Source organism: Populus euphratica, unplaced genomic scaffold (genome assembly GCF_000495115.2).
Source record: "Populus euphratica unplaced genomic scaffold, PopEup_1.0 scaffold35.1, whole genome shotgun sequence".
NCBI classification, from domain to species: domain Eukaryota; kingdom Viridiplantae; phylum Streptophyta; class Magnoliopsida; order Malpighiales; family Salicaceae; genus Populus; species Populus euphratica.
Window position 1 is genome coordinate 1,731,537 of NW_011499860.1, and position 22,609 is coordinate 1,754,145.

The 22,609-nt window shown below is 34.9% G+C and overlaps 1 protein-coding gene and 1 pseudogene across 2 annotated transcripts; both read left to right on the plus strand.

Annotated features, from left to right (window-relative positions):
* Nucleotides 1-2,739: 2,739 nt before the first annotated feature.
* On the plus strand, nt 2,740-20,704 carry LOC105124584 (probable RNA polymerase II transcription factor B subunit 1-1). Of its 2 annotated transcripts, XR_842083.1 has the most exons (21): nt 2,740-3,087; nt 3,187-3,265; nt 3,382-3,443; nt 3,565-3,628; nt 5,592-5,709; nt 6,833-6,908; nt 7,115-7,210; nt 7,411-7,455; nt 7,683-7,739; nt 7,908-8,072; nt 8,212-8,277; nt 8,703-8,826; nt 8,980-9,039; nt 9,123-9,253; nt 9,334-9,525; nt 9,635-9,748; nt 9,920-9,997; nt 10,371-10,418; nt 11,083-11,151; nt 11,381-11,536; nt 20,561-20,704. XR_842083.1 is itself a non-coding variant. In XM_011024660.1 (20 exons), the coding sequence occupies exons 1-20, from the start codon at nt 3,007-3,009 to the stop codon at nt 11,465-11,467; spliced, it is 1,812 nt and encodes a 603-aa protein (XP_011022962.1). In that variant the 5' UTR covers nt 2,740-3,006; the 3' UTR covers nt 11,468-11,770. The 2 variants fall into 2 exon arrangements, 1 of the variants encoding a protein (XP_011022962.1); XM_011024660.1 differs by lacking the exon at nt 20,561-20,704 and having other exon boundaries at nt 11,381-11,770.
* LOC105124688 (uncharacterized) lies at nt 19,557-20,236 on the plus strand (annotated as a pseudogene).
* Nucleotides 20,705-22,609: the final 1,905 nt, after the last annotated feature.

Here is a 22,609-nt window from a genome sequence, read left to right on the forward strand (position 1 = left end):
GCAAACGCACCTGCATTGTGTAAGAGATGATTTGCTTTTATATGATTTTTCATTAATTTTAAAAATAATTTAGATTATCTTGAGTTTTTTTATTTATTATTCTTTGTTAGATTTAGCTTTCATAAAAAGAAATTTTTTAAATTAAATTAAATCAACTGATTAAATATAAATATGAGATACTTCACAATATTTTATTTAATTTATTTTCTGGTTTATTGTTTTAATAGTGCATATGATTTTTTTTTTGTCGCTGTGCAACCATTTACAGTGCTATTAAAGTTGTTTTGGTGAGATCTTCTCAAGGAAGGATGTTCACGGAGAAGCGATAATGAATCTCCAGCATGCTTTGCGATAATGAATCTCCAACATGCTTTTCTTTCTTCTCCTCTATAGTACGATAAATATGATGTCTCGATATCCAGCCCTGCCTAAGAGATGTTCCATGCCTGCCAGGTAATTGGCCTTCTGGCCTCTTTCTTTGATAATACAATATGGATAGTTATTAGGGTTTGATGTTATCATTTTCTTTTTTGTCAGAGATAAATATTCCTTCAATGTGCATAGGTTTAATCTCCCCCTTCGGTAGACAGTTTCAAACAACTCTGTATTGATGGCTACTTAAGAAAACTTCACCCTTCAACTACAGGTCGACAAAACTCCCTTGTAACAAGTAGATGTTCTGCACTAGCAGAGAAGACATGGTGGAATCTATAGTCGATTGGAAGTATCCCACGTAAGCTGATTTAATGGAAAACTACTTTGATGAGATAAAACTTATGCCTTTTTTTCCCTGTTCATAAGATACCAAAGGTTTCTTTGGATGAAGTTCTCATGATACAGGGATGGCAAGACTTGGGAATAATTCATTACTCGTGCCATCAAAATTCTTCAGGGGATGGTACAAGCTTTGGAGATCAGACAACACGTTTTCACTGCTTAATCCTTTGCCAGATTTCATAAAATCAGCAGCTGAATAGTCAATGGGGTAGGTTCAAAATTCTTGAAATTCAACCAGCATGTTTCTCCGCTAACTTGATATATAGGCCATTGATCTTATTCTTCATTGATTCATGTTCAGGTGTCTCAATTGTTGCTCAGGTCCTGTTTAGTGTACTGCAGGACTTTTTACCTGTTGGGTTCTTTCAGTGGCTTCTCCTCTTTAATTTCGGCTTCTCCATTGCCGGATCCTAATGTTCGAATTTGACTTTTGGCTTACTGGATTTGATAAACTGGTTCAGTAGTGGGATCTAAGATAATCTGGCTCTTTGTTGTTCCTGTGATAGTTTGAGCCACCACGCTTCGGTAGCTTTCTCTCAGATTTCTCCATTTGATCACCTGAAGCTGTTGCTTCAGCTTAGTTCATCAGCTGCTGTTTCCACGCTGTTTATGAGCCTCTTCTGCTGCTGAGTTGCTATGAGCTTTTCTCCAGTTTTCTAACGCTGCTATTCTGCATCTCTAAGGGCACAAGGACTGAATTCATTCCCTCTTCTTTTCTACATGATATTGTTTATGAATAAAGTGACTTATGATCAGCATTGACACCGAAGATAGCCTTAACCTCTACAGATTCATATCAAACAAGATTTCATATATTACAACATAAGAATTTTGAACCTGAGGTTTTGTTACTTGTAATGTGATACTGATCTTTAATTTTTAACATTGAAGTGGTAAGCTGATAAAAGATGTATAATGAGTTACCTTCATGTTATTCATGTCAACTGAGAAATGGAGGAAACTAAAGACACTGAGTGACAAAGCTGTTCCATGTGTAGAACTGGAGTTTTTTTTTTTTTTTGGTGGGTGTTTTAAACCTGTTTTTTCATATTCTTCAAAAGCCACTCATATACTGTGTGTGCATCAAGCGATTGAAAATGCATGGAGTTGTTTTTACTTCTTACCAAGCTGAAGATTCGGACGTTACTTGACCGTGATGGCTGTTGTATGAATCGTTCTATCTTATTTGGAACACTTTTTCCTGCTTGTTTGTTTACAAGAAAAGCCATGCCTAATCGGATCAATAGTTTATGCTGCTTCTCAATGCTCACGGTTCGAGTTCTTTAAGAATTACTGGAGATTTATAATTTTAGAGCCTATATAAAATTAGTTAAAAAACATATAAATTAATCTGAATATCCATATTAATTAAAAAAAATATTTACTTCTATTCATGAATAACGTATAACTGCTACTGGTTTATACTGCAATTAGTATTTGTTTGGTTTATAAATTAGTCTTAATATAATGATATCAAAAATAAATTTAAAAAAAAAAATATATATATATATATATATTATTTTAATATATTTTTAGTAAAAAAATATTTTAAAAATAATTATTATTATATTTTTAAATATACATAGCTATGGTGATGATGAAAGGCCACAAATGAAGCCTTAGCCTTGTCGTAAATCCACTGTGTCAATGGATTTATAGCCCAATAAATTAAGTATGCCGCAAATGAATGATGTCGTAAATTCACTGTGTGAATGGATTTATAGCCCAATAAATTAAGTATTTTAGATACCCAATATGGACTGGACTTGACCATCGTAGGTCTCATGTATGCATGCAAGTAAGATGGCTGGAGTCATGAAGGAATCGCGTGCTACCGCAAGGAAGAGTATGAGGATTGATATGCCCAAAGCTTCAGTAAAAGGACTAAAAAGATCTAAATTTACAACTTGAGGGACCTTAAAAAAATGTAACCTACCCATATTTGGCAGTCTTGAAGGAACCTCTGTCCCTGTATTGTTAGGCAAATTGACACCCATTATTACAATTTGGGCTGCGTAGCTAAAATTAGCTTAGCTATAGTCCCTATAGCCGATCACACACCCATCCTATCCCTTTCAACTCCTACTTCCTCCATTGCACACTACCACTACTCCTGTCACCGCATCTCCGACCAACCATTCCCGCCGATCCGTTGAACCTCTCCGGTCACAAATCCTCCATTGATCACATATTATTTTCATCGGATTGAATTGCAATATCCAAGTGAATATGGCAAGCGGGCAAGTGTCAAGACGAGTCAAGTTCAAGAGTTCAGTGAAAGACCCTGGCACTCCTGGTCGATTATTCCTGGTACTTTTCACTACTTTTCCTTTCTGGGTTTTCGACTTTATCATCAAATTTCGAAACTTGATTGCATTGATTTTTATGTTTTTTTGGGTTTTGGTGCAGACTTTGGAGAAGTTGATGTTCAAACCTAATAGTCCTAATTCAGCTACAAAGCTTAATATGGAGTTTAGATTCGTTAAAAGTAAAGAACCTTTTATCTTTTTGTCCCCTTTTTTGTTTGTTTTAATGGGATTTTTTGTATCAAGTTTGTTTTGGGTGTAACGGGTTATGTTTCTTTTATGTACATTGAATGTGTAGATCATAAGTACACTAAGGAGGGATCAAATAAAGCACCAATGCTTAATCTCACTTCGAGTCAGGTACCCGTGTTGGATATTATAGAATTGTTTCTGATTGTTAGTTTTTTCTTCTTCTTTTTCTTTTTCTTGTTATTGATTTTGTACTAAATGGTTTATTTTTTTATTTTTTTTGGTGTTGTAGGGTGTGAGTTACATATTTGAGTTTGAAAGTTATGATGATCTCCACGTTTGCAAAGAGTGTGTAGGTGAGTCTCGATTCTCAAGTGTAGAGATGATGCTGATTTCTAGTTTGTTTCTCTTTGATGCATTTACTATTGATCAGAGATTATGATTTATTATGGATTTTTTAGCGTCTTGTAATGATACAAGTGCTTGGTATATTATAACCAGAACTATAATGTAATAGGGAGCGACTGCAGTTCTATTTTGATTGTTTGGTTACCTTTTAATCTGTAATGATAATGCAATTAATGGATTGAAAAAGTTAATGGTAGTTGCAGTAGTAAACACTATGGTGATTACATGGTTCGGGCAAAGTAATGTTGTTTACTTTATTGGCTACAATGGATGAATGCACTATCTTGCCATGAGTCCCTCTGAAGTTTGGGGGATTAGTTATCAAATTGCCATTGTTTTCAACGAAGCCTTTTTGATAAGTGGTTTTGAAGATACATAGTTGAGGTAAATAGTGATTGAAGAATGGTTTGTGGTGTTTAAAGATGGCTTGTAAATTGTCAAATATGGAACTAGATCAACGTGGTGGTTTTCTATGGTCATCAAGGAGATATTGTTTAGTGGAGCAGAGGAAGAGTTCTCCTACATGGATTTTGCATGTGGAAAAGGGGGATCATGTTTTCCTGTGATATTTGGTGTGGCAATTCCCTTCATAAGGACAATTTCCCCCCTTACTAAGCTCATGCTTGGATGTTTCTGAAAGCAATATTTTTTGAATGTTGCTTGTGAGGGAGCTTGATATTTGAAACTTTCTGTGATATTTTTTCAAGTGGATTATAGCATTAAAACTATAGCAGCAGAAGAGGGTGTGTGAAGATGGAGAGTGGTGACCATCTTAAGTGTCAAGGTTACCATTAAGTCATTTACAAGGTCTTGACTAAGAGTTAATCTCAATAGAGATTGCCAGGTTTTCCTTTTACAGCTATTTGAAAAGCTAAATCCCTCCCAGAGGCTGTTTTTTCCCTTTTGAGGCTGCTTCAGATAAGTTCATATTGATAACCTTCACAGTAGAGGTAAAATTCTTGGTGAAACGCTGTTCTTTGTAAAGAAGTTGTCAAGTTGTCAATTGTCTTCTGTTACACCCTTGAAGCTATGTGCTTATGGAGTTTGGTGTAAGAGTTGTTCGATTCTATTGGTTGTAGTAGGTTTGGTTGTTATGGAATTGAATGCATTGAGTGGTGGTTTTTAGATGCAAGTTAAAAGCACGCATACAAGGTTGTATCATGTTAAGTATTTTAGATTTCTTTTAGGTAGAGTAAAAAGAAGGGTTTAGGGGAGAAGAATCATCCCTTGTCTTTCATGGAATCTTGTATTAGATTATATAAATTGTTGGAAACAACACAATCAATTGCTAATGTGGAGGATCTCTTATTTTTTACTATCATACCGAAATATAATCATTTCTCTCCCATAACAGAATTCCAAATCTGTCCTAAGAGGTTTATATTTCAGCTTGTCACCTCCTTATTGACACGGAGTACATTCTTAATCCTAAGAGGTTTATATTTCAGCTTGTAACCTCCTTATTGACACGGAGTACATTCTTAATGTTGTTTATTTGTTGTGTATTTTTTTTTGTAAGCTTACAATATTGTCCAGTTTATATGGTATAGTGTTGCAATAACTTGAATCTTTTTTTATATGCCTGCACTGTCGAGTTCATGTAAGAAAGAGAAGACTTGTATCTACCTGTTCATCCTAATGATTGATTGATGAGGAACCCCAATGTCACTTTCTTGATGGATTTAAAGGATAGCCTTCTATTAGTGCTAACTCTGGGACATCATAATAAGTTTATCTAAGCCCTTGCCTTCTTTTTGCTCTCTGTTCAATGGAACTTGTCAGAGTTTTCAGCTTTCTTACAATTTTTGTAAAAATTTTGTTGCTTGGTGTTTAGACTACTGATAATCATAATAATATGTCTATCCTGTGTGGGCTTCTTCTGAAGCTATGGTTTTGGTGCCTTGTAAATAGGCAAAGCCCTTTCGAAGACTGGAGAGACACCAAAGCCTATAGACACTTCAGAAGTTCCTTCTGAACAACCTAGCACAGAAGAATTGCTTTTGCGGATGAATATGCTGCGAGAAAATAGGTAAATTTATTTATTCAAACTCGTGATATAGAGCAATTATAGCACGAATCCTTTTGGTGACTACTTGGTAATCAAGCCAGCTTCTTTTATAATAAGGTGAATCTCTTTAATTTTCTCCTTGAAATATGTATAATGGTAAAGGAGTGTACATATAGTGGTACATGCTCATACACAGCTATGTGGCCTTTACTAAGGAGATTGTACTTTTCTATATTGCAAGATCTGCGTTCTTTTAATTAATCAGTAATTGAGGGAAAACATATGTTTTGAAAAGAATTGTTTCAAAGAGAACTTAGCCTCAAGTTCATAGATATTCACTCACACTGGCTATTCTATGCCTTCAAGGCAATCAAAGAAAGACAAAATTAGCTGTAAAAAAAATAAGTTGCTAAGATTTGATGATTTACCCAGGATCAAGGAACTTGTCTAACTTCTTGTATTTAAAGAAATAAGACTTACGCCTTTCATGGTACTTGCAGTGCTTGCCACCAAATTTTAGCTAACTACACTGTTGGTCCTTTCTACTTGGCGAAGTAGTGTAATCTGTGCTAAGAACATAAAATAAGGAGTTTGGAGTTTAAGAGCGTCTAAGGTAAATTTGAACAGAGCATGGATGTAGCGTAAAAACATAAAATTTTAGCTATCAAATTTTATGCCTTTCATGGTATTTGCAGTGCTTGCCATCAAATTTTAGCTAACTACTGTTGATCCTTTCTATTTGGCGAGGTAGTGTAATCTGTACTAAGAACATAAAATGAGTAGTTTGGAGTTTAAGAGCGTCTGATGTAAATTTGAACAGAGCATGGAAAGATGATGGGAAATGAGTTCAGAAACCAATGCTTTTATATTCTCTGAAGACTTGTGAAAAGGTGTTGGACATAACCGAATTTTTCCCTTAATGAGATAGCACACTAAGATTTTTTTTTTTTTAATCCATATCTATTTCATCCATTCCATGGTGATTGTCCTATTTGAATTGTTAACCACACTATATTAGCTACTGTACTTTGATTTATTATCATCATAACTAGATTGTTTTATGCTAAATGCATCAGTTTTTTTTTTTTTTGAGCTGATTTTCTTATCTCTTTGATTCATTTGACCACCAAAATTTATCATTCAGTGAGTTGCAGAACCTTCATAAGCGGTTTGTGAGTGATGGTATCTTGACAGAAGCTGAATTTTGGGCAACTAGGAAGGTTAGTGTTGTTTGAGCATGCATGTGTGATTATCTTGCTTTCATGATGTTGTTTTCCATTAGTATTTGAACTTGCTTTTTTTATCAGTTTAAATCTTCATGTTTTCTCTGATGGAAACCTTCAGCCTTGAAGCTGTCATTCTGGTTGTAAAAGGCATTATTAAGGAATATTTAATTGTGTTTCTTCCTCCTTAAATTGAATTGCAGAAGTTGCTTGGTGGGAACTTCAGCAAAAAGTCAAAACAACGGACAGGCCTTAAAAGTTTCGTGCTTTCAGACACCAAGCCATCAACAGACGGTCGAGTACTATACAGCTTCCTTCTTCCCTCCCCACCCCTCTCTGTGTTTGTGTGTGTGTGTGTGAGAGAGAGAGAGAGCATGTGATGGTGCATGGATTCTTACCTGTTTGTCTTTGCTGTGGAGATTTTATCTGTTTTCATATACTTTCTTCGTGGCCTTTTGGATGTGTAAAGCTTACATTTTTTTATTTCTTGGAATTCCAGACAAACAAAGTTACATTTACTTTGACTCCTGAGATTGTTCGTGAGGTAAGATATCTCATGATTATTCAATACTTACAATTCTAGGAAATGTAAAACAAGAATAGTACAAAGTTGTTATCTAATGAAACTTTCACTAGCGGTCCCATAGGTATTCTTCATCCTAAATAACATTCTACAGCCTACCTAGTAGAGTATACCCGCTTCCATGTTCTTCCACCTGTTTCATAACTTTGTTGTTCATCCATTTATTTAATGATTAAATTGTGTCTCAGGTTTTTGCAGAGAAACCAGCAGTACACCGAGCATACTTGGATTTAGTTCCCAAAAAGGTAATGAGAGCATTGGAACTACTTTTAAAATTTTCAAGGGTGTTTTTCATGACAAGGCCGTGATACTTTTATCATTAAATAATTAGCCAAAGTCAATGTACTGTTCAGATTTTTGCTTTTCTGAACTTTTCTTGTGTTTTTTGTTTTTTTTCCTTCCCTGTGTTCCAGATGTCAGAAAGGGATTTCTGGAGCAAATATTGTAGAGCAGAATACCTCCAGCATGCAAAAAATGCTAATGCTGCAGCTGCTGCTGCAGCAGAAGCTGCTGAAGATGAGGAGCTTGCTCTTTTCCTGAAACCTGATGATATTTTGGCTAGTGAAACTCGGCGGAAGGTATTCATTCTTGGTTGATTATTTAATATATTTGTTTCTAAATACTGAAACATTTTTATTTTTATTTTTATTTTTGCATCTTTATGTCTTTATATTCTGAATTGAGAAATATTGAGTTGCTCGATACTTTTTGTTCCAGATCAGATGTGTTGATCCAACACTAAACATGGAAGCTGATGAAGGGGATGATTATACACATCTTCCAGTAAGTTGAATAACACCTACCTTCATTTTAAGACAATATATTCTTGAAAGTTCTTATTCCCTCATGAATTATTCAATTCAAATGGTAAGCTTATCTTTTAAACTCCAACTAAGAAACAAGACTAGAGTTTGTATTTTCTGGTTATCTTATATTAATTTTCTATAAAAAAAAAAGTGACAGATAGGTTGATAGATTATTATGAAAATGGAATGTCTCAATAAATAAATAAAAAAGCATATTGGGATTTCTTTTTCTTCCCTTCTTAACATCCTTATGGATTTGAATTAAATCTAGTAGTTATGCTACTTTCTGGTATTCTTTTTTGGTGGAAAATCCCAGTTTCTTCTCTTGGTTGATTGTCTGAATCAGTCAGTAAGCTTTTATATCTATCTTCTCTAACCTTGGTTGCACTTTACAAAATACAGGATCATGGGATTGTCCGTGATGGTAGCAAGGAAATAACTGAATCACAGCACGAACTATATATAAGAACTCTGTCGCAGGAGCTAAACAGGCATGCCGCTGTTGTTCTTCAAGGAACACCTATAGGTTAGAGTTTTCCATTTATCTGATTTTGCTTCCAAGTGCTTTAAGCGTGCAATGAATATGATTTTGTGTCTGTTTCTTGTTCAGTTTGCTGTCTGTGTCCCTTGAAATTTACAACTAGATACTCTTGTGAAATTAAGATTTGTAATGTTGTAGATGAGGAACAATTAAAAGACACGCAGACTGTAGCAGAGGCACTTAAACAGGCAAAACAGGGTTAGTATGGTTTGTGTTGGCTTCCCTTTATTCCCCTTCTAGTTGGTCATGTATGAAAACATCCTTGTTTTTTCTGTTGCCAGGACAGAATGCTTCAAATGAAGAAACTGATATGAATGCAAACCAGGACAGATTAGGTAGGATTTCAAAAATGATGGAAATTGATGATCTTCAGGCGTCAAGTGATCTTCCTTTGGCACCACTTTCTATCAAGGTGTGATTGTCTTCTCGTCATCATGTGTCTGCAGTAGAATTTTGTGATTCAGATATGTGATTTTATGTTTTTGAATCTAGGATCCAAGGGACTACTTTGATTCTCAACAAGCTACTGCTCTTAAAAATTCAAGAGATACCGGTATTGGAACTGATCCAGTAAAACGCATCCTGAGTGCAGAAGAATCATATGCTTCTTTGAGGGACTCCATTTCCCACATAAAAACCACTGGATTGGTCGATCCCATAATTACACCAGAAGTTGCAGTAAAGGTAATATATTTTATATTTTAAGTTATCTGCTGTTTGTTTGCTAAATCTTACCAGAAAACATGCATATTGTCGTTAATGATGTTGTGTATGTCATGTGACTATGATGCAGGTTCTTTCAGTCTTGACCCACAATATCTCAAGCACCAAATATGATATCGGGAAGAATCATGGGCTAAGTGTTTTGGACACATTGCCAAATACAATCAAAGAGGAGCTGCTATATGTGAGTGTTTGTAATTTATATTGTTCTACCTTCACAAAAAAAAAATGAGGATCATCCATGGTACGATATTGCTGTTAATGCTAGTTTATTAGTTTCTATTTTGTTAACCTTATTGGTTTACTGCAAGATTTTGGTTTTGTTTCTTATATTCATGTGGAAACTTGCCTTCAGCACTGGACGTCTCTTCAGGAGTTATTGAAGCATTATTGGTCATCATATCCAATCACTACTACTTATCTTTATACTAAGGTAAATGTTGTGATTCTTTTGTGTGAGTGAGGTTATTCCTTTTGATTTCTGGATTCAGAATTTCAATGAGAATGTTGCATGATATTTGAACCTACAAAATGCAACATATGATCAGTGTCAGGATTGAGCAGGGTATTGAAACAGACTCTTCTAGGCTTTTGGCAAGAACAACTTCAACAACTATATAACTATAGCTGAATAATGAATCCATGAACCGAGATTTCCTCTTGCCATGAGGTTGATTGGGAATAGTGTTCCCAGGAGCCCAAAGGCCAAAGTAAATATTGCTTTGAAGAGGAATTTCTTTTATTGCACCACCATCTGATCGTTCCGTTCTCTCCTCTCTCTCTCTGTGTTCATTGAATATTTGCAGGTAAGCAGATTGAAGGATGCAATGTCAAAAATTGATTCACAGCTACAGGTGAATTTGGCAATAAGCTCCTTGTGTAATATTTTATTCCCCCATTCAGCTTTCTTCTTCTATGAGACAGCACAATTTTATCACCCACACTACATGAGTCGCAAGCATACCCTTAAGCTATCTTAAATTCATGCACACCGTAACTTATTACTCCCCCATCCTCACCTCTCGTAAGTCTCAAAGTGCATCTTTCTGGCACCTTGCACATGGTGGCACTGTGATTTGACCATCAGTGCAATGTATGAAGGATAACTGCTACCTATCAGTGTATGCTGCTAGTAGTAGACCAACTTCATCCTTCAATGGAGCTAGTTGTATCTCGTGTTTATCCTGTTTGTTCTTCGTGACAGAAATTCATGGGCATCTTTGTGTAGATGTCACATGTCTAGTATGGTAATAATCTCTTTGTTAAACATTTTGCATCCATTACCTTTTGCAAAAGAATTTACCAAGCATATATTTGTCCATGGGTTTGCACAGCGCTCTTGGCTCAGATATAGGTGCTCTGCATCCTATTATTTTATTTTTATAACATGTCCTTGGCTCTTGCGGGGTGCATGTGACCTGTAATTTTCATTTCTCCAGCATGCTATTCTATTTCTATGGGTTGTGCACGAAGCTTTTAAAGTGCTTCTTTCTTATGTCTTTTCTTCTTCAATCTCAGGAACTGAAGGAATCTGTGCAGTCTGATATTCGACATCAGGTCACTCTACTTCTTCGACCCATGCAACAGGTCAACACTTCTTTCCAGCTTCTTTTGGTGGAAATGTTATCGTTCTGAGTTTTTTTCAAGTGATATTGCAATTTCGAACTTTTGTTTTCCAAACTTAACGAATGCCCAAATTTTCTTCTGTTTCGCCAACTCCCAAAATCGCAAGTCACCAGCAAAACATTCTCAATTGGTTTTTTGCATTTGCGTCCTTTGTTTTGGCTGGAATTCACGGACCAGGCCATTTGTGCAGGCTCTCGAGGCAGCCATGCAACATTATGATGCAGAATTGCAGAAGAGATCAGCGCGCAGTGGAGATAGATCGAATGGATATACCTAAGGGAACTTTTATCCTTGGTCACTTCGCAAGCATCATGCTGTGCTTTTTAAGCCATCTTCATTTAGTAACATTTAAACCCAACTGTACATCAAATCAATTTTGCTGCTAAATTCATGCTAGATGTGAGGTTTCTCATTCTCCACCTCAGCATTATACAGTTGCGGATAATGGCCTTATATATACAAATGATTACAAGAGAGCATTATTAGAGGAAGAAACATAGAGGTGACCTACATGGTCTATCAGTGAAATTATGCATTGCTGACCATGGATGATGCTATTGATGAAAGCCAAATTTTCTCATTTGCTAAAAAATTGGAGCCTTGGTTTTTTTTACTTGGTAAATTTTTTTGACTAATTATATATTAACAATTCCATCAAGTAGCCAATAATATGTAACACTCAAACACCTTAAAATATACAGAAAGATAATAAGGTAACCAGTTAACTGGCCAGTTATTCATATAAAACCAAGAAAATCATTTATTTTATATTTTTTAAAAAAACTTGTAAACTTGATCTGATTTTATAGATTTTGCATGAGTTAAATTTAATTTTATTGGTTTTTGAATTTTTAGTTTGATTTTAAACGATAAAATCACATGATTTTATGGTTTTACAAATCAATTCATTATTTTTACAGTAATGGGTGGGAAGTCACAAATCTTCAGTACAAACATTGTAAATTCAGCTGGGCAGTAATTTTTTTCAAGTGCAAAATCAGAAGAGTTAAATTCAATGAAACAGATCTGGGAACCATAAGACATCGTTCCATTCAACAATGACTAGAATTAAATAGCACGAAACAAACATTATTATGATATGAATCACTTGGAAAACTAATGCAAGTGCCTATGAAAAAATCGAAGCCCTGTAAGAACACAAGACTCCTAGAAGAGAGCGGGAGGAGCTGCAACACCCAAGAACGGCCTTCCAGTTCCACAAAGTGAACCATTAGAATCACATTCATGAATTGCATCCTTCAACTTATGAAACCCATTTTTGTAAATCCCAAAACCAAACAATAACCCTATCAAGATCACCACCAATATCACACAAGTGCCATCATGCACACCTTTGTCCCGCAACACATCTTTGCTAGCTTCTTCCTCCTCCTCCTCCCACGCGGGGTGTGTTCTGAATAATCTTGAGATGTCTGCTACACAAGGCAGGCTTGTCAAGAACCTAAGCTGAAGAAATGGATGGAGCGTGCGTTTTGAATCTTGGAGCTGTGTTAGGGGAAACAGTAAAGTTGAACGTTATGGAGGAGTCGAAGTTTAAAGCAAATAAAATAGAGATTCTGATCGTTATGTTTTTTGAATTTGTTCTGATGTGGATGGCTGTTATTGGTTGATTTGTTCAGCTTTGCAAATCACTATCTTTCGGGCCGCGGGATGGATTTATTAGATTGTACAGATTGGGCTCGACATCACTGGGAACTTGGCGAATTACTCGAATGGTCCTCTAAGTTTCTGGTACTTGTCGTTTCAGTCCTTTAAAAAGAAATTACTTCAAAGCGTGTTTAGTATTGTAGCAGCAATTACTTTACAAAGAAATTCATTTAAATAAATCACGCGACTATATTGAAAATTACTTCTATGTATTTCTCTGGCCTTGAGTTTCCCTCCCTTGACTGTGTGGATACATGTTGCAGTACATGGCTCATACGTAGATTATTAACACCTCTTGTACGATTAAGATTTACTATAAATACGTATTATGTAATTCTAATTTTACATTTAATGAAATATAATTCCTCACTCGAACGAACCATGCACGTTAAATTTTTTACTTTAAAAGCTTAAACTGTAAATTAAAATTCTAAAATATAATTTATATTATTTTTGCAGAATAATTCATTCTTAATTTAGTTTTCACTCCATGTTATGATTGTGAGTACCAGGTATATCCTTTTAGCTTACCTTCGTTATCGTTTGAGGCTGTCGCAATGTTCTATGGTGCTGAGTCTTGATATGCCCTCACTTGGCTGTTCGAAGAGCTTAGTTACTTAATTACAGGCGCAAACTCTATTAATCAGTGCAATCGATTGGTAATTATGAACTAAACTAAGAATCCTGACACCTCTAACCATGATTTGGTTTAGCTGTGGAGACCAAGCTAGTGTCTTAGTTTTGATGAACGATGTTCGTGTTCTAGATTTTATTCTACCCAGGAGTCTCCAACACCAATATTCAAGGCCTGTGAAAGTTTCAGGTACAGATAATGAACAGTCATGGCTCCATGGATGAGTTCAAAGGATTAGATTTGATAAAAACTTTTTGTGAAGTATCTCCTTACATATAAGGTGATACAACTCTGCTGTCCCAGAAAACTCCATTTGATTAAATGTTTTCTCCTCAATCATATAAGCTTCGCACTGTGCTTGGTCTTAATGTCTTACACATCTCTTGAACTGATTCTACTGGCTAAGATTTCTAGGCAATTGTTTGGTGATGTCTGGAGATCGTCTTTTTTTCTATGAAAATGGTGTTGGATGTTAGATTCCCATCTTCACCACCTGATCCTGTATTCAAATACACTCCCTTCTCCTCCTCTCTTTGAATGAACATGTTCATCTTTTTCTTTGTTTTGCATTCGCAGCAGATGCAGCTTAACCTTACTGGAATGACTGAACCTCCTTTCTTCTTGTAGGTGTGAGACTGATACTTGGCAACCGCATAATTCCCAGCAAGAACATAATCTCACTGCTGATCTGTTTAAGCTTTTCTTTTTTCCCTTTGAGGGTTTGTGTTTTGTGAAGTTTATGCTAAGCTTAAGAAGCGAAGGCCTGGAACAAGAAAGCCAGCTTCAGGAGAAATTGTGCACTGGATGAATTTATGGTTTGATTGATGGTTTGGATCATTAGATTATCATATTAATTCATATATTATCGAATTATTTTGGATTAATTATCTTATTTAAAATAATATTATTTTAATATTTTTTATTAAAACAAATGAGAAAAGAAGGGTGCGAAATGGAGGCATTAGCTAATGATGAATAAAGAGATTCGGGCAACCAAGGAGAGTGCGGTCCTAGTGGAGCTGAAGCTGAAAGTTCTTGATTTTCATGTTGTGGCCAAACAGGACATTAACAAATGTGCCCACGTGGCCAGATCACCGCACTTGGTTTACAACACCATCGAATTCTTTTTATTTTTATTTTTGTTATTTATCTTGGGTGGTGCTTCTGTTTCTTTGTTTTTTTTGGGTAAATTCTTAACGTTCGGGACAATCTACATGAAGTAAAGATAACTCCGTAACAGTTATTTTTAAAATTATTTTTATTTAAAAAAATTATTTTTAATATTAGTATATCAAAACATTTAAAAACATTAAAAAGAATAATTTAAGGAAAAAATAATAAAATAAATTCAAGATTTTTTAAATATTTTAAAAACATGGCATATTCATTGATTGGATAGTATTTTAGGCCGAAGCTTCTTCTTGTTTCAATCAAAGGCCATACTGTTTTCATTAAAGACAACGTATATGTGATTGTAAATAGAGTTTTGAGCTCCAAGATCTTATGAGAGTATCCTTCCCAACTCTCTTCTCCTCTCATGAAAAACACTCCTTGATAACTCCTGTATCGTTACTGTTCTTCCACCCTCTCATTTCCTCCCTTTCAGCATAAGAACCTTCTTTGTTTTACACACCGACAGGCAGCTAGCCTCTGACTAGCGAAAACATCGACGAGTCTGCAGCGAAGATCTGGATTTCATCCCACGCCACTCATGATGCCAAATTGAATTGGGAGAGATAGGTGTTAGGTATGGTTGATTTAGCTTGTACGTGAAAAGGGCAGATGGGGTTTCGTAAAGAAGAGTTTATTGGCTACAAATTGTAATTTGATGGAGGGCAATTCTTAGGTGCAAGGCCATTGAGCGCAGAGGTAGTGGAGTTCGGTGTGCTATCCTTTGCGACTGGTAGCATGCAAGTTTCTCGACAGCAATGGATCCCTCCATGTTTACAGAATCTGCAGGAGATAAAGAAAAGGGTGCTTTTTTACTTTTCAAAGCAGTTTTTTCCATTTAAAATAATTCTTATAAGCTCGTTTTAGCGTAAGTAGGCCTTCGTTCTAAGGCTTGCATAGTAATCTTCAAGATAAGATTTGATGAAGTACTCTCCCTGCATGCGCCATTCCTCGGGAGAAGCATTGGCCTGATAGCCAAATCTTGTTTCACTAAAACATGACATCATAAAAATAATTTTCTTGTTTGCGTCTCCTCACTCTCCTAAATTAATTTTCCAGAAAAAAATAGTATATTTCCTTGATTACATTTCAATTAAGAAGATGAAGTTTTTATAGTAAAATAAAGGTCTCATTTGGTTTTTTTTAAATAATAAAATCCCATCCAAAAAATAAAAATAAATAAATAAATTATTTAATAGGTGATTTAATAATAGGATTTTAAGAGTAAGGGGTTTACTCTCCCTCTAATCTTAAATTTAAGTTTTGTAATTACTGATATAATGGTTACTGAAAAGCTCAAGAAATACTTGGTTTATATATCTATATTAATTAAAAAGAAAATAGATGTGGGCCTATAGCACTTGGTTTCCAAAATAGCTGTAGGTTTATAAAATTGAGCTGCCCCAGGAAAAAATCTTTAATTGCCTTTCATGCGTGTAAAGCAACGCTTTTATACCTTTTGTCTTAATAATTTGTTTTGAACCTTAATTTTACATGCTTTGTTCCAGGGAGCATCCACCAAAAAACAAAAATTGTGAGACGAGGTGTTTGTACATTAATTTTTTTGGCTTGTTAGGAAAAGAAATTAGGTTGTTACCGGGGAGCATCCAAGAGCGGCGTTTTATTGGATGGTGTGGCAAATTACATGGGTGTAGGTTGGCCTGACGGGTCACCTAAGTCTTTTTGTAACAACTACAACCTTGATTTTTCTCTTTAAACCCGGTTAAGGTCTTAGGTCGCCTGGTCTTGAGTTAACTTGTTGAGTTAGATCGAGTCTAATAATTATGCATAAGGATAAGTTACACTTTTATAATTTGCAAATTATATTTATTCAAGGAATTATAATAGAAATAATTACGTACAAAGTGTCATAACCCAATTTTGGCCCTTTGGCTTTTAATTTAATTTTTATAGGGTTTAAAATGAAAAATTAAAAGATCAGAGATTTATTTCGATAAAAAGTGTGATTTGTCAACTTTCGTGAAAATTAAGGACTACAATGTGCCTTTGTCATTCTAGCTTTATCTTCAAGATAATCCTTACCTTTAAGATAATCCCTATCTTTTTCAAACTAATCCTTACCTTCTTCAAGATAATCCTTATCTTCTTCAAGATAATCTTCAAGATAATGCTAGTTGTCTGCTTTCGAATTCGATTCTAATTCGAACTTCAAAAAAGAGAATGAGTTTGATTGAGACTTTACTTCTCGCAAGGGATGAAACTCTTGTACTATAAATATCTCATGAGGGAAAAAGAAAAGGAAAAGGGGAAACAAAGTGGAAAGCTGAAAACAGAGCACTAAACCCAAAAAAAAAAAAAACAGAGAAAACCAACACTCCACACTAGAAAATGAGGGAATCAAAAACAGAAAACCCGAAACAGGAGAAAAAGAAACGAAAAAAAACAGAGCAAGAACAGAGGCAAAACAGAAGGAACCCGGAAAATACCAAAGAAACACCCAAAAAGAACAGAGCAGAAAGGAAATCAACTCAATTTAGCCGTGGCCTTCATTCCTGCAGAAAACGACCCAAAGATTGTTTTTCAGCACCCACAGAAGCCAACACCTTCATTTTTATTCCCGGCAAAAATCACCCACATCCATTCCAGCCCGAGCTTCACAGGCGTCCCTCGCGCCTCTGCCTCTAACAGAACAGGTACGCTCTTCCCTTTCTCATTTCATTCCCTGCATTTGAATTTGGAAACATTGTGCGAAGGTAACTTAATTACCTTCGCATAGTGCAGCACGCGTGAAGTTACTTCACGCGTGCAGGACTCAGCCCAGCCAGGTCACTGGCTTGGGCCAGTGACCGGGCTAGGCTGGCTGGGCTCAGCCCAGCCCCTGTGGGGTTGCGTTGAGCCCAGCCATTAATATATATAATGGGCTGGGTTTAGCCCAGCCCAGTCCGAAAATAGAAAAAATAAAAAAATAAAAAAATAAAAAAGTAAAAAATAAAATATTTCAAAGTGCAAAAATTAAAAAATTAAAAAATATAGGCATGAATAAAAAATAATGTAAATTTCTTGGTTTATTCACTGACGCCAGAGTCAGGAATAAAAATACCGGTTTAAATTTATATTATTTTTCATTTGTTATTTTTAGCTAGAAAAAAATAAAAAATATGTACATGCATAAAAAATAAGTTTATTTTTTTTCATTTTGTTCACTGACGCCAGAGTCGGGAATAAAAATAACTGATTTAAATTTATTTTATTTTTTGTGATTTGTAAAAATAAATTTATTTGATTTGTATATTCACTGACGCCAGAGTCAGGAATAAAAAAAAATATCTGATTTAAATTTTTTTTTTTTGTGTGATGCGTAAAAATAAATTTATTTGATTTGTTTATTCACTGACGCCAGAGTCAGGAATAAAAAAATAATTGATTTAAATTTATTTTGTTTTTATAGCTACGTGATATTTACCAACGCTAGAGTTGGAAATATCTGTAGTTAAATATTCAATGACGCCAGAGTCAGGAATATTACACGCAAAACCACCATAGCATAAACCAACAAAACATTAGCAATTATTGACAAAGTCAGCAATGCAGCCTGCCTTAGGCAGGACGCTAAAAGGGGTGATTATATCTTCCCTTTTGCGTAATCAGTCTCGAACCATAGAATCTCTGTTGACCAGTTAGGGTTCCTAGTAACCATAATACTAGGTGGCGACTCCTTAAACAAAGATCATTCACCATCAAAGAACTGGATGCCAGAAATCCGTTCTTTCCAAAGAATTTATATTTTTAAGGCCGTCGCGATGTCGGGTGCGACACAAAGTATATTTATAGGAAGGTTAGTGTGACAAATCCATATTAATCTTTAAATTTTTCTAGGCCAATGACGAAGATAGAGATGATAAGATAAAAGAAAAAAAAAACTAAAAGAGAAAAATAGTAGGCACTCATTTTCCTTACCTTTTATTTTTATTTATACATCTTTAATTTAGACATGTATACTAAAATAAAATAAACTTTACAAACCCTAATTTATTTTTTAGCATGATTAAAATGTAACATCATTTTCATTGACTCCCTTTAAAAATAAATATCAAAATAAGGTCATTCAGTCACTCCTTTTCCTTGATATTTTTTAGCAACTCTCTCCACTCTCAATGTCTAAGAAAATTTTATTTAACAAAATGAATCTTTACTTCAACATTAAAATATCCTTAATTCCTTGCATATATAAAAACTAGCATATTAGCTTGCGCTCTACAACAAATTAATAATATTTTTTAAAATGTAAAAAAATATACAAAGTATAAAAAACATATTTAATTCCTTGAGTCTGGTGGCAATACCAAATTATTAGATCTGATAGCCAAGCCAGATCAAAAATAGCCTTGGTTCTGGTTGTAAAGATGAATCCAATAACATTAAGTCTAGCCGCTACAATGTTATTGGATCCGGCTACCCAATAGATTTGGGTTTGGCTACCCAGTAGCATTTAGGAACATAACTTATACCATACGAGCATAATACAGAGAATCATTAAATTAATCGACTTTTTTCCTTATTTGCATGGCTTGTTGGACAACTCAAGGGGCTAAAGCCTATTTGTTATAAACAATATGTAGTTGAAAGCATATTTCTTCCAGAAATAAATTTATCCAAAACAATCCTAATAGAGGTTCTCCATAAATGTCATATAATGTCCTCATATGGCAATCATTGCGTCTTGCATAGTTGATGAGTGATAGCTCTATGATGTATAAACTTAAAAAAATATGTTTGCTAGTTTTATCAGACCCAAATATTACCTAAAAAAAGTCTTCTCCCCCGAGTTTGAATAGTCTTCTGACCTAACAAAATTAATCTATCCATCAGGCCACCAAGAAGCTAGACTTTGTAAAACTTTGTTAAACAAATAGTAAAGTTTCTAAGAGAATAGATGGTGATGCGGGTAGTTCAAGCAAATAATTTGTGACAAAATCATGGAACCCATGTCCAACGTTATTAGATCCTTTTGCCAGCAAGACCCAACATCTATTGAATCCTAATGTCAGGATCTAATAGCGTTCCTAATAGTATTTAGGAATATCACGACAACATGGAACAAAGAATAGCCGAATAGATCTACTTTCTTCCTTGTTTGCATGGCTTGTTAGACAACTCAAGGTGCTAAAGCCTCTTGGCTGTAAACAATCTCCAACTGAAAGGATAGCCTCTTTACTAGGAATGAATTTATCTAACGTAATATTGATGGATATTCTTCGCAAATGCCTTCTAGTATCCTCGTATAGCAATAAGCAGCTTATGGGTTCAACATTATATCTTGTACAGTTAATGAGTGATACCTCTATGATGGATAAATTCAAAAAACTAAGTTTGCTAATTTTATTTGACCCAAATGTTACCCAAGAGAAATCCCCTCCCCTGAGTTTGAATAGTATTCTGACTCGGCAAGATCAATCTATTCACCAGGCCACCAAAAAGCTAGACTTTGCAAAACTTTGCTAAATGAAAAGTAAAGTTCATAAGAGAACAAATGATAATGTGGGTAGTTCAGTCAGATAGGTTGTTACAAAATCATGGAACTCATGTCCAATGCTATTAGGTCTAGCTATCTAATTGGACTCAATGCTATAGAGTGCTGCTGATAGCAAGACTTAATGATAAATTATAAATATCTTCAAATAATTAAAGAAAAATAAATTAGTTGTTGGTGTATTGGGCACTGCTATGTTATGCATTATTCATGATGCTACCGTAAAAAATATTTTATTTGAAAATAATGGTGCAAATACATTCCATGTTTTTAACCCAACTCAATTATTTTTACATTTGAAAGAAAAAAAATGTTATTGACACTAGCCAATATGCTAACTATTATATTATTACATAATAGGTTATTACACACACACACACACACACACACACACACACACAAGTAACATTTAAACCCAACTGTACATCAAATCAATTTTGCTGCTAAATTCATGCTAGATGTGAGGTTTCTCATTCTCCACCTCAGCATTATATAGTTGCGGATAATGGCCTTATATATACAAATGATTACAAGAGAGCATTATTAGAGGAAGAAACATAGAGGTGACCTACATGGTCTATCAGTGAAATTATGCATTGCTGACCATGGATGATGCTATTTATGAAAGCCAAATTTTCTCATATGCTAAAAAGTTGGAGCCTTGGTTTTCTGTGCTTGGTAAATTTTTTTAACTAATTATATATTAACAATTCCATCTAAGTAGCCAATAATATATAACACTCAAACACCTTAAAATATACAGAAAGATAACAAGGTAACCAGTTAACTGGCCAGTTATTCATATAAAACCAAGAAAATCATTTATTTTATATTTTTAACAAAAGTTGTAAACTTGTGATTTTTTAGATTTTGCATAAATTAAATTTAATTGTATTGGTTTTTGAATTTTTAGTTTGATTTTAAACGATAAAATCACATGGTTTTATGGTTTTACAAATCAACTCGTTATTTTTACAGTAACAAGTGGGAAGTCAAATCTTCAATACTAACATTGTAAATTCAGCTGGGCAGTAATTTTTTTCAATTGCAAAATCAGAAGAGTTAAATTCAATGAAACAGATCTGGGAACCATAAGACATCGTTCCATTCGACAATGACTAGAATTAAATAGCAAGAAACAAACATTATTATGATATGAATCACTTGGAAAACTAATGCAAGTGCCTAACAAAAAATCGAAGCCCTATAAGAATTGCTCCAAGGAAAAGAACACAAGACTCCTAGAAGAGAGCGGGTGGAGCTGCAACACCCAAGAACGGCCTTCCAGTTCCACAAAGTGAACCTTTAGAATCACATTCATGAATTGCATCCTTCAACTTATGAAACCCATTTTTGTAAATCCCAAAACCAAACAATAACCCTATCAAGATCACCACCAATATCACACAAGTGCACATCATGCACACCTTTGTCCCGCAACACATCTTTGCTAGCTTCTTCCTCCTCCTCCCACGCGGCGTGTGTTCTGAATAATCTTGAGATGTCTGCTACACAAGGCAGGCTTGTCAAGAACCTAAGCTGAAGAAATGGATGGAGCGTGCGTTTTGAATCTTGGAGCTGTGTTAGGGGAAACAGTAAAGTTGAACGTTATGGAGGAGTCGAAGTTTAAAGCAAATAAAATAGAGATTCTGATCGTTATGTTTTTTGAATTTGTTCTGATGTGGATGGCTGTTATTGGTTGATTTGTTCAGCTTTGCAAATCACTATCTTTCGGGCCGCGGGATGGATTTATTAGATTGTACAGATTGGGCTCGACATCACTGGGAACTTGGCGAATTACTCGAATGGTCCTCTAAGTTTCTGGTACTTGTCGTTTCAGTCCTTTAAAAAGAAATTACTTCAAAGCGTGTTTAGTATTGTAGCAGCAATTACTTTAAAAAGAAATTCATTTAAATAAATCACGCGACTATATTGAAAATTACTTCTATGTATTTCTCTGGCCTTGAGTTTCCCTCCCTTGACTGTGTGGATACATGTTGCAGTACATGGCTCATACGTAGATTATTAACACCTCTTGTACGATTAAGATTTACTATAAATACGTATCATGTAATTCTAATTTTACATTTAATGACATATAATTCCTCACTCGAACGAACCATGCACGTTAAATTTTTCCTTTAAAAGCTTAAACTGTAAATTGAAATTCTAAAATATAATTTATATTATTTTTGCAGAAGAATTCATTCTTAATTTAGTTTTCACTCCATGTTATGATTGTGAGTACCAGGTATATCCTTTTAGCTTCTGTGCTTGGTCTTAATGTCTTACACATCTCTTGAACTGATTCTACTGGCTAAGATTTCTAGGCAATTGTTTGGTGATGTCTGGAGATCGTCTTTTTTTCTATGAAAATGGTGTTGGATGTTAGATTCCCATCTTCACCACCTGATCCTGTATTCAAATACACTCCCTTCTCCTCCTCTCTTTGAATG

Excerpts from the sequence above, each read along its gene's own strand:
- LOC105124584 (XM_011024660.1), top strand. The coding sequence starts at position 3,007 with ATGGCAAGCGGGCAAGTGTCAAGACGAGTCAAGTTCAAGAGTTCAGTG. Across the intron at positions 7,740-7,907 it reads TGGATTTAGTTCCCAAAAAG|ATGTCAGAAAGGGATTTCTG; the intron begins GTAATGAGAGCA and ends CCTGTGTTCCAG. Across the intron at positions 8,073-8,211 it reads CTAGTGAAACTCGGCGGAAG|ATCAGATGTGTTGATCCAAC; the intron begins GTATTCATTCTT and ends TTTTTGTTCCAG.